This window comes from Meriones unguiculatus, chromosome 3 (genome assembly GCF_030254825.1).
Source record: "Meriones unguiculatus strain TT.TT164.6M chromosome 3, Bangor_MerUng_6.1, whole genome shotgun sequence".
Lineage (NCBI taxonomy): Eukaryota > Metazoa > Chordata > Mammalia > Rodentia > Muridae > Meriones > Meriones unguiculatus.
This window is the reverse complement of record NC_083351.1, coordinates 125,043,016-125,055,282: the sequence shown is the minus strand read 5'-3', so window position 1 is coordinate 125,055,282 and position 12,267 is coordinate 125,043,016. Positions and strand designations below refer to the sequence as shown.

Sequence of the window (12,267 nt, the reverse complement as noted above, 5' to 3'; positions counted from 1 at the left end):
GATGTATGATATTATCATTTTCTATCAAAGGCTGAGTGACTGCAGGGTTATCCAGATAGATTTATTATATAACCTATATTATAAATCATATCTCTGTAAGCATTCATCCAGTTTGGAAAAAAACATTAAAAGAGATACATAATTTTATTTATGTATATTTTTAAAGCCATGCTTTTTCTTTGAATCCTCATGAGCGTGTCTGGAGACACTTAATGAAAATGTGTTTTGAGTCTATTAAAGACTTTAGCAGGAAACCAGGTGCAGTGGCGTGTGCCTGTAATCTCAGCACTGGGAGGCAGAAGCAGGCAGATCTCTGAGTTTAAGGCCAGCCTGGTTTACAAAATTAGTCCAGGACAGCCAAGGCTACACAGAAAAACCCTGTCTCAAAAAACAAAACAATAACAACAATAAGAAAATACTTTAGCAGGATAGGGCTACAGTTTGAGTGTCAGGTCTAATCTCTTGTGGAGACTTGTGCATATTAGTAAGTTCTTAAACTAGTAATACTATTTTTTTATTACTCGACTTGTGGATCTCATTAACTCTTGTACAGTTGCTTTGACAGTATTTTTACAAAATTTTATACAAAAATGACAGAAGCTAAACCTGTAACTAAAAATTCAGTCTTTATTATTTTTCCAAAATAATAAATGCCCTCGAATTATTAATAGATTGATTATTTTGGACTTCATTTAGGAACACCTAGGACATCATGATTCTCAACCTTTGGATAAATTTGACATTCCTTTTGGTATGTATACAAATGATTAATGTAGTGTGTAAGTTTAATGTTAAGTCTAAAGTTTAATGTAGTATGTAAGTTTAGGTTTATAGCAATAATGTAGTAAGGCTGGACATGGTGGTGCACACCTTTAATCCCAGCACTTGGGAGGCAGAGGCAGGCAGATATCTGAGTTTGAGGCCATCCTGGTCTATAGTTCAAGATCCAGGACAGTCAGAGCTATATACAGAAACCCTGTCACAGAAAAAGAGGAGGAGGAGAAGAAAAATATTGATGTGAAGATACATCATCACACTCTTCTTGTTTGTTTGCTTTTTATTCTTCAAGACAGTGTTTCTCTGTGTAGTCTGTCCTGGAACTCACTCTATAAATCAGGCTGACTTCCCACCCAGAGGTCCACCTGCCTCTGCCTCCCAAGTGCTGAGATTCAAGGTGTGTGCCACCACCACCTGGCATTGAAACTCTTAAAAGAGACAGCATTTACATGGGTCTTGCTTACATTGACAGGTTAGTCCATTATTATCATGGTAGGGAGAATGGTGACAAACATGGCTCCAGAAGAGTAGCTGAGAGACACATCCTGATCCACAAGCACAGAGAGAGAGAGAAACAGAGCTGATATGGGCTTTTGAAACGTCAGAGCCTACCCTAAGTGACACATTTCCTCCAACAAGGCCATACTTCCCAATCCTTCTAATCCTTTTAAATAGTTGCACTCCCTGGAAACTAAGCATTCAAATATATTTTTCTAGGGGGCCATTCTTATTCAAACCACCACAATTACTTTCCTATTCTATTTGACATGGTAGAGGGTACTTCATTTTTTATCCAGTAGATTAATGGTTGACACCAAGGCCTGATCTAGACCATGCCTGCTTTTATGAATCAAGTCTTACTTACGATAACATCTCAAGGTTTTCAGACCATAGCAAAGTAGAGGAATTGCTACAGAAAAAATTTGTCAAGCTCTGCAGTAGACTGATATAGTTAATTAGAATGTCAAATAGAATAGAAAAAGGTCTAAATGTGGAAATTTTGGGAGATTATGCCCAACATTGAATTTGTCATGGAAAGTACATGTATGTTGAAAATGTGAGAGTCAGTTCAGAACAGTGTCATTTGTATTAAGCCATTTTTTTAATGAATGACTTGTGAAGTACACCAGTGGACGTGTATTGTTTTTTACCCAACAACATTTCTGTGATTCTCTGTATACTTAATTAAGTCATTCATGGAACTGAATCTTTAGTGCCTTCACCTCCCCTACAGTAGGTGCTAACCCTTTAACCATGTAGTTGGTTCCTCTGGTGACCAACCTGGACCCTGAAGCTGTTTAGAGATCTGCCAGGATCCCTCATTAGCATAAACCCTGGTATGATCAACAGGGTCCCTATGAATAAAAAGCTCACTTTTATTTAAGGTATATGCCTTATTCTAAAGGAATAGAAAACTTCCTGGAACTAAGAACAAAGACCGAACATACGTTTATTAATGCCACAACATGCCATGTTGTTATTCTCTTACTTACCTAGACTTTCTGGGCCATCTCCCTTTAGAATCTCCATCTAATTCAGACTGCCATAATATAAATAGGACTTTGATTCTGCTCCTGCAGAGTTCTTCTGCATGGGAAAAGTCCACTTGTAACTCATAGAGTTGGAATTCATTATCTTTCCTGCCCAAACTGTTTTCTTTTCCTACAATGTTTTCTAACTCCATTATATTAATATCAACAAAACAAAACAAAAAAACCCACATTCTACCCTTTGCTCTCCCTTCTTACCCAGTAGTCATTCTTAGCCTTTCTTATCTCCTCTGTAATACTGCTACACAAGCCTTATCTAATTGTCTTTAGTTTTACTCATTCAAATCTACTTTCCACACTGGATGGAGTGGATTTTCTACAATAATGATCTCATCACATTGCTTCTACTGGATCTTCCTTTGCTAGAGCAGAAGGCTCTAGGTTTCTGGGCATGACGTACAATATCCTCTACATATGTGGGTTTGATTCACTGTGTCTTTAAGATATAGTTTCTATAACAGCTCATGTAGAAAGTACACTGATAACATTCCAACTCCCGCCTCTAGTTAATGTGCTTCTAACAACATGTTTGCTCTCAGTGACTGCTTTCTGTGTTTTGTTATCTTTAAGAAATGTTAGAAGCTGATATTAATACTTCAGCTGGACTGCATTTTATGGCCTCTGTGCATAAGAAAGCTGTGGGACATCATGATGCGAGTACAAACACAGACCCAGGTAAATACTTTAAAAATTAAAAAGTGCACTTATTGTAGCTGGAGACATAGTTCACAGGTTAAGAGCAGCAGAGGACCAGAGAATCCATCAGTAGAATCCACTATATAAACAAGCTGGGGGGCAGGGTGAAGAAGCCCACATGATCATCTCATTAGAGGCTAAAAAAGCCTTTGGAAAAAATCCAACACCTCTTCATGTTATAAGTCTTGGAGAGATGAGGGATACAATGTACATATGTAAGCAATATACAGGCAATATAATAAAGGCAACATACAGCAAGCCTATGGCCAACATCAAATTACATAGAGAGAAACTTAAAGCAATTTATTGAAATCAGGGACAACACAAGGCTGCCCACTCTCTCCATATCTCTTCAACATAATACTTGAAGTCCTAGCTCGAGCAATAAGACAACTAAAGGAGATCAAGGGGATACACATTGGAAAGGAAGAAGTCAAAGTATCACTATTTGCAGATGATATGATAGTATACCTGAGTGACCCCAAAAACTCAACCAGAGAACTCCCACGGCTGATAAATATCTTCAGCAAAGTGGCTGGATACAAAATTAACTCCAAAAAATCAGTAGCCTTCCTTTACATAAGTGATAAGCGGACTGAAAAAGAAATTAGGGAGACAACACCCTTCACAATACCCACAAATAATATAAAAAAAATCTTGGTGTAACTCTAATTAAGTAAAAGAGTTGTATGACAGAAACTTCAAGTTTTGAAGAAGGAAATTGAAGATGTCAGAAGATGGAAAGATCTCCCATGCTCATAAATCAGTAGGATTAACATAGTAAAAATGGCCATCCTGCCAAAAGCAATCTACAGAGTCAATGCAATTAGCATCAAAATTCCAACACAATTCTTTACAGACCTTAAAAGAACAATCGTCAGCTTCATATGGAAAAATAAAAAAACCCAGGATAGCTAAAAGGGTCGAGATCTTATCTGGCATGGTAGCTCATGCTTTTTAACCTAGCATTCAGGAGGTAGCCTCAGGGGATCTCTGATCACCATAATAAGTTTGGCCAGCCAGGGTTATTATGTAGTAAGACCATGTCTCAGAGTTAAATAAAATAAAATCTACAGTGATACTGTTTAAAAACTAAATTAAGCTGGCAATTTATTTTCCCATTACCTTTTATAAATACTATCAAATTATCTACACTTATATATTTAATTTCCCTGTGTTTGTGAAATTCTTTCTCTTTTTTTCCCTCGTATATCTGAATTTACTACAAGATAAGGAAGTCACTTTCCAAGAAGCTGATTCTGAAAGTGGCAAAAATCAACAACTCATTTCTGCGAACACAGGTGTGTGATTTCTTTGTTCTCTGAGTTTGTCTGCCTTAAGTTATATCTGCATTAATGCCAAAGCTAAAGTCATTCTGTCCCTTAGAAATGATAGTTTAACCAAGCAAGCAGCTTCATAAAGATAGGATGACAGTTTAAATTTTTCTCGGATTTTAATGCTAACCTATGATTTAAGTTCAATCTTTGTTAGCAGTTTTTCAGTAAAGTCAATATGACATGCATTTCATTTTCATATGAATTTAAAGTAATACTTTATTAAAAACAAAATGTTATAAAAGTAGATTTGGGTCCTAGAACAAAAGCATAGAGTTGAGCTGTCTGTTTACTTTTGTAGTGGTAAGCCTCTGTATTTATTGTTGAATAAGCTGCAGTTAACTAGTAAAATTCAGACGTTAAAACATTTTAAACTGTAAAAGTTAACAGTGAGCCCTATGACTATTCTAAATCTGTTTTAAGAGTATGAATTATATCTCAGTGAAAATAAACTGTTGTACGTTGTTGTTAAAATTTACTATTAATCTTTTAGTAATGCTGCTGTCCTAAACAGCTGTATACCCAAATCACCACACAGAGACTGGGATTTATTTAATTAACCTAGAACACAGTGCTGGGCAATAGTTACTCCATCCTAAACCTCCAAGCCCTCAGTTTCCTAACATTTAGATTCAACCATTATACTTGCTCTTTGTGAAATCTTAGGCCCGGTTCATTTTCCACGTCATTCCAAGACCTCTGCTCCTGCCTCTGCTCTCCCAGCCTCTGCCCTCTCTCCCCCTTCGCCTCCCACCTTCCTGTCCTCTGGCTCCTCCCTCTCTTCCTGCTTCCTTTCCATTGCTCAACATTGTGGCTGGTTGCTTTATTTTGGCATGTTTACATAAAATTGAGACAGGTGATGCTTAGAATAAGTATCGCAGTGCAATGTCCAGATTGAAACCAGAGAGTGGAGGAGAGAAATCAGCATTTGAATGAACAAGGGTAAAGTGTATACATTCCAAAAGAACATTATACCAACAATAAGCTATTGAAAGTTTTAAAAATGTAGCTAATATATATGTTTCTCTCAAGTAAAATAATTTAATGTATTTAAAATAGAAATAGGAAATGATGTTCCTTACAAAATTTAGATAGTATTGTCTATGTATGTTATTTTTGAGAAAAGTAGGTTTTTGTCTTTGAGTATAAATTTTCCTACAGAAAATCAGACTTACAATATAATTGATTGAATTTTCTTTTGTTTTCTTTCTTTCTTTCTTTCTTTTTTTTTTTTTTCTTGAGACAGGGTTTCTTTGTGTAGCCTTGGCTGTCCTGGAACTCACCTGGTAGAACAGGCTGGCCTCAAACTCACAGAGATCCGCTTGTCTCTGCCTCCCGAGTGCTGGGATTAATGGATTAAATTTTCCTTAATCTATTTATACTTAGGAAGCTATTATTTAGGTTTTTTTTTAAAGAAATATACATTTTATGTTGTTTGTTATAAACTTGTTGTTAGAACATTAATGACTAAATACATGTTTAACATTTCTGATTTTCTTTCCTTAATTTCCAGGCCATGAATCTTTGAATGCTCCTCAGCTCCTGATTCCAGATATATATCTAAATGTCACATTTCCCACTGGAATATCAGAGAAATCTTTGTCTACTTCCCCGCCTCATATGGTAATAGCCTTGGTCTGTGCATTGAATTTTAATAATAACCTTGTATCAAAACATGTGGTCATCCATATCGCATCCCATATTATGGGTGAAATAAGTATAAAAATCTGCAGAACTTCACAAGAAAGATCAAAAATTAGTTTAGGTGTTATGCCCTATAGTACTGTAAATTAGAACTAGTAATATACTTGGTTTCTCCTAGTTAGGCATGCATACTCTTGTTATAATAAGAGGGATGATGAATTACTACTGCCACTACCCCTTTTTTGGTCATCTAAAGTTAAAAAAAAATTACTCTGTTTAACTCAGGCTAGACACACTTATATAGATGTGATTGACATTGAAGCTGGTGATCTGATGGAATTACCTGCCAGTGAAGAGCCTACAGAGGATGTTATGAAGCAGCAGGGCCATCTTCCAGAAGGCTCATCACCTGCAGAGTTACATTGTATGGCAGCTTCAGTTGTTAATGCTGCTCCTCCTCATGCTTTTCAGAGTCAAGGTAATATTTTCTCTTACTTTACAATAATTAAATACACTAAAATGTGTTTAGCACTGTAATTCTTACCCCACATCTCCTAGATCTCCTGTAGATACACTGCCCTTTGTCATGCTGCTGTTCATATTTAAAAAATGTTCTGTTAGCCTTCCAGTTGCCTGGTGTGGACATTTATAACCAGTGTTTATATATTCTTAATAGAATCTGCAAGTTCTACTCTGGGTTTAATTTCTGAACCTACAAAAATGACTCAATCCTGTTTGGAAGGGGAAAGCTGGAAAGCAAGTGTTGTGGAAGTGAAGGAGCCTGAGATTCCTGCAGTGATGCCATCAGACAGGCAGCGGGACAGAGGTAAATAGCCAGGATGTTTACTATATGGCCCTCCCTAGATTCTTTACTGGATCATTGCAAAAGCACTTGAGAGAGAAAGGGGCAAGATCTATAAATGAGGTGCAGCCATGCTCTAACGCTGTGACCCACAGTAGTTTGTAAGGAGACTTCAGATCTACTTGTGCACATCTCTCTCAAGGTAGTAAGGCTGGAAATAAACAAATTGTCAGAGTCCTTTAGTATTTTAATGTTTAAAAGGAATTCTCATCTTTTAAAAAGAAAGGAAAGTATGGGCCAGTAAAAGTACTTGCACTCTCCAGCCTGATAATTTGAGTTCAATCCCAGATCCCAGGATAAAAGGAGAGAACCAGCTCTCTAAAATTGTCCTCTGACTTCCACACTCATGTGGTGGCACATGCACTTCCCACTCTGCCCAAAGAACACACACACTACACGCACAAGATAAAATACATGTGTAGGAAATTTTGTTATAGCACATGGTAAATACATAGGCATGGTAGCTAATTAATAACACAGGATTTTATTTTGTTTTTTGTTTTTTATTTTTGAGATTATAATATATCATTTCTCCTCCTATCCCTTTTCTTTCTTTTCCCATATGCCCTTCATTGCTATGTTTCAAATTTATGGCCTCATTATTCATTAATTGTTCATGCATATGTGTATATATATAAATGTATACGTTCCTTATAAGGAGCTTCTTCCCTTACATGCCAAGGCCATTCTGGGTTTCTACTGTATTTTCTCCATTAAGTTTAGGTGCTCCAGATATTTCCTGAGGGTGGTTAGAGGAGACACTTCATGCTGCTGAGAAATAGGACCAATAGAGAGAAAATAAAAAGTGTGAGAGGAAGCTGAACTAGGCAAAACAAGATCAGCGCTGACACTTAACATCTTCTCTTGGGAAGGCTCCCCAGGACTGGGACCAGAAACTGTCAAGCACTGTTTATGTTTATTTATATGTCTTTTCAGAGCATTTCATTGTAAAACTTGATCTTTATAAAACTTCTTTGAGCTAAGTACAGTAGGCAAAATAATGTTTTTTGTTTCTCATTCTGTAAACATTTAGGGACCAATACTAGGAGTGAAGAAGTAACTGCAGATTGTCCGCCTGTGGGCAGGGACTGGGGGGAAAGGAAGACAGGAATAAAGGGATGATTAGGATACAACTTCTAAGTGCTGAGAGGGCTGGGTGATGAGGTTCTTGAGCAATACAGCAAATATCTTCTCAAGAAAGGACAGTCCATTTTCTGAGAGAGGCCAACAGTGGTCATTATAGAGAACTTGGATGAAGGGAGAAAGTGCATTCAGACTGAGAGGATTGACTGCAGTAGTGCAATTTTGGTTTGGGAAGTTCACCATTCTTAGAAGCAGACATAGTATTTGTTGAAAGGAGTAGCAAGAGCTGAAGGTTTGGAAGTGGAAGATGGTGGCATCTAGACATGTTGTAACATTTAGACCTTTAAAGGTATTAGAGACATATGGAAAAAATTTGGGGAAAAAGTAACAATATCAAATTTGTGTTTCTAACTTACCTTATTAGGCACTGTGGGAGATACTACACAGGATAAACAGGATATTATTTGAGGTCTATATTCTTAAAACGCCAGTTAAGCAGTATAAGAATGGAGACATGAGGGAGAATCACCAGTATTTGATTTGGAATATGAAGGAGAGCAACCTAGCTTACTTCAAGCCTCTGGCTTGGGAGACATGGTGAATAGTAGTGCTGTTCCCTGAGCTGGGGACTAGGGTAGAGGGAGCAAACCAGAGGAGAAACAATGAATTGGTCTTCCAAGGTTCTCTGCTTAGCTCACACTCTGCATGGAATCAGTAGTAGCCCACACTGAATCTAGCTTTTACTGTGTGATGCTGTTGGTTTTCAAAAGTCATAAAGTTCTTACATTACTTTTGATAGGCTGGTTATGGTGGTGCACAACTTTAATCCCAGCACTCGGGAGGCGAGCTGGTCTACAAAAAGGGAATCCAGGATAGCCAGGGCTGTTACACAGAGAAACCCTGTCTTGAAAAACTAAACCAAAACAACAACAACAACAAAAGTTGCCTTTTGATGCAATAACAGTGTATAAGAAGGTGTAAAAGTGACATTCAAATTGCTATTTGTGTAGAGCTTTGTGATACTACATTATTACAGCTCGTTTAATTCACTAAGAGAAACATGTCAGCAGACTAGAAACTGAAATGAATGTATAAGTTTCTTAATAAAACAGATTTGGAAAGTATATTGGCTTAAAATGAGATTGTCCATACTATAAGTAAAATTGATGTTGATCTCTGTTTGATGTTTAGATCTGCTAGAACAAAACTTCCAGTTCAAGGAACAGAACACAGAATTAGAGCCTGTGGAACAGTCTCTGCTTTGGACCCTGCTACAGGATGTCCCTGCCACGTGCCCTACTCTGAGCCCTGCCGCGTGCCCCACTGCGAGCCCTGCCGCGTGCCCCACTGCGAGCCCTGCCGCGTGCCCCACTCCGAGCCCTGCCGCGTGCCCCACACGGAGTTCTGGTGCTCAAAAGCTAGAACATCTTACTGCTAAGCTCCAGGAGATGGATGAGCAGCTGTTAGCAGTGCAGACCATTGCAGAGAATATAGAGCAGGACTTCCCTGCCCCAGAAGTGCTAAATCTACAATGGGGAAAGGTATTTTCTTAGTTTCTGGTGGGCTTGTATGTATGGGAACCTGTAGTGACGGCTGCAATCGAATTATTAAGTATATAGTATGATTAGTATGATATAATTTTAGACATCTGACTATTAAATAATAGGAAATAAGCTAGAATTTTAACCTCAGCATTGTTGACAGGCTAGATCAGCAGTTCTCAACCTGTGGGTCATGGATCTTTTTGGGGGTCAGGTCACCTAAGATCAGAAAACACAGATATTTACATTGCAATTCATAACAGGAAAGTTACAGTTATGAAGTAGCAACAAAAATAATTTTATTAGGACTGGAGAGATGGCTTAGCAGTTAAGCGCATTGGCTGCTCTTCCAGAGGCTCTGGGTTCAATTCCCAGCTCCCACATGGCAGCTCACAACTGTCTGTAACTCCAGTTCCAGGAAATCCCAACACCCTCACAGACATACATTCGTGCAAAACACCAATGCACATAAAATAAAAATAAATAAATTTTTAGAAGAAAATAATTTTATGGTTGGGTCACCACAACATGAAGTACTGTATTAAAGAGTTGCAGCATTAGGAAGGTTTCGAACCACTGGCCTAGATAATTATTTTTTTACTTTCTTCTGTGGGTCTGGGATCTTTCACACATTAGGCAGGTGCTCTACCGGTAAGCTACACTCCCAGCTCCGGGTAGTTCTGAATTCTGATGCATTGCAGCATAATTGGCAGCATCACGGTCTTCACTAGGTTCCAACAGCACAACCCCCGTAATAACAACGGGTGATGCTTCCCAACCCTGCCAAGTGTCCCCCAGCTGAGGACAAATGCCATAAACTTTTAAGTAGGGAGCCTGTGCTCCTTGTCAGGCAAAGAAATACACAATTTGAAAACACTACCTTTAGTGGAGTGTCATTTTCTTCTCAAAGGTTTCTCTGTGTAGCCTGGGCCATCTTGGAACTTGTTTTGTAGACCATGCTGTTCTTAAACTCAAAGAGATCTACCTGCCCCTGCCTCCCAAGTCCTGGGGTTAAAGGCATGCGCCACCACCACCCAGCTTATATATGTATTCTTACGTTTATAAATGTTTCCCTATGATTTTTTCAGATAGCCATAATGTTCTTTCTTTCTCCATCCTTCCTCCCCTCATGTATTACCGTTCGTCCTTCATCTCCAATTCAAACACCAACACTTTCATTTGCCAAGTTTAACAGAACAGTTTGCGGGCCTGGATGAGGCAGGGGCAACTAGGAGATCTTGAGCAAGTACTAATTTGGAAGCTTAACACCTCAAGTTGAAACCCATGACCTGGCCCGTGGAGACCGCTCACTCTCTAGGCGTTGTTTCCTCATCTGAGTGTAGAAAATGTTGTACAATGGTAGCTAACTTTCTCTCCTACTTAGGAAATATGAAGTCATTTCCTAATCCTTGTGAAAGGGTCACATCAGTTTGGCTACAAATAGAAAAAAACTTTTTCATTAGCCCCAACACTTGGCTCATACTATATTTTATCCTATTTCTTTCATTTTTGCTATATTATTTTAAATGCTTTAAATGTACCTAAAATTGTTTGATATTTTGATATTATCAAATATAACATTTCAGCAATTGTTTTTCTGTGTTTGTTTGTAGACTGCAGTGGTGGATCATGTTGAATTGTCTCCTGGCCCTGTAATTGAAAAATCATTACCTTCAAAAGCCATTAGCGTTTCTGAAGAAGGTTTGTGTTGGGTACCAGGGCTGGCATTGAAGTCTGGCTTCAAAAAATACTTTTTTTTTTTAATTTTAAGATTTAATTATTATTTATAATCTGTACTCCAGAAGAGGACACCAGATCTCATTATAGATGGTTGTGAGCCACCATTTGGTTGCTGGGAATTGGACTCAGGACCTCTGAAAGAGCATCCAGTGCTCTTAACCTCTGAGCCATCTCTCCAGCCCACAAAAAAATATTTTTTACCTGTGAGCTGAAGCCATTGTTTCCTACCCTATCCCTAATCTTTTTTTCTTTATTTTTATGTTATGTTACATGGGTGTTTTGCTTCCCTGTATGTGCATACATGTGTGTGTATCCTTTATCTGTTTCTTTAAATATTCTGTCTTCCCATTATTAGTTCTTTCCAAGTCTGTGAGTGGTAGATTATCGACGTGTCTGAAAATAGCTTTAGGTTTACTGTGATTTTAGGTCATAGTGTATGGCTGACTGCAGAATTGTCACATTTTCTAGTGTTTCCCTCATCATTTGAAAGATATTATCCCAGTATTTATTGACATCTCTAATGGTTAAGTTTACACTGCCTGTGTGCAGATAGTCTAATTGCTGTTTTAAAATCTCTTGTTGCCTTAAAATTTACTTCTTACTCATTTTTCTTTTTTGATACAATGTCTAGGTGTGAATTTCTATCCTAAAACCTAAGTTAAGTTCTCCATTTTGAAGATTTAACATTGAGAAGTTTGTATTGCTTCCATTGCCCTTACCCCACTCTTGTTATAATAATGCCTGTTAAGTTTATTTTGGACCTTGTTCTATTTCTTTAGTTTTTAAGCTTACATGCTAGGGGTTAGGAGCCCACCTGGAGGGCAGAGGACAGCTTGAGGGAATTGGTTTCCTTCTCCTATTGTGCGAGTCCTTTAGGTCAAACTGAGGTCCTCAGGCTCTGCAGCAGACGTCTTAGCATCTGCTAAGACATCTTGTCAGTCTCTATTGTGGTGGTGTTTGGGATGTGTGGGTGTCTGTTTCATGACTTCTTCCTCTTTAGGACTCAGTGGTATAGTCACTATTATTTCATCAAATCTGCC

The 12,267-nt window shown here is 38.1% G+C and overlaps 1 protein-coding gene across 5 annotated transcripts in view; it reads left to right on the top strand.

Moving 5' to 3' along the window:
• Cplane1 (ciliogenesis and planar polarity effector complex subunit 1) overlaps positions 1-12,267 on the top strand; it is an 82,536-nt gene that overhangs the window by 53,461 nt on the left and 16,808 nt on the right. For all 5 annotated transcript variants that reach the window (XM_060380494.1, XM_060380496.1, XM_060380495.1 and 2 more), the window contains 8 exons: positions 697-751; positions 2,898-3,002; positions 4,253-4,324; positions 5,871-5,980; positions 6,287-6,479; positions 6,678-6,827; positions 9,138-9,487; positions 11,101-11,188. In XM_060380494.1, the coding sequence (XP_060236477.1) occupies positions 697-751; positions 2,898-3,002; positions 4,253-4,324; positions 5,871-5,980; positions 6,287-6,479; positions 6,678-6,827; positions 9,138-9,487; positions 11,101-11,188 (1,123 nt within the window). The remainder of the gene's footprint in view (positions 1-696; positions 752-2,897; positions 3,003-4,252; positions 4,325-5,870; positions 5,981-6,286; positions 6,480-6,677; positions 6,828-9,137; positions 9,488-11,100; positions 11,189-12,267) is intronic.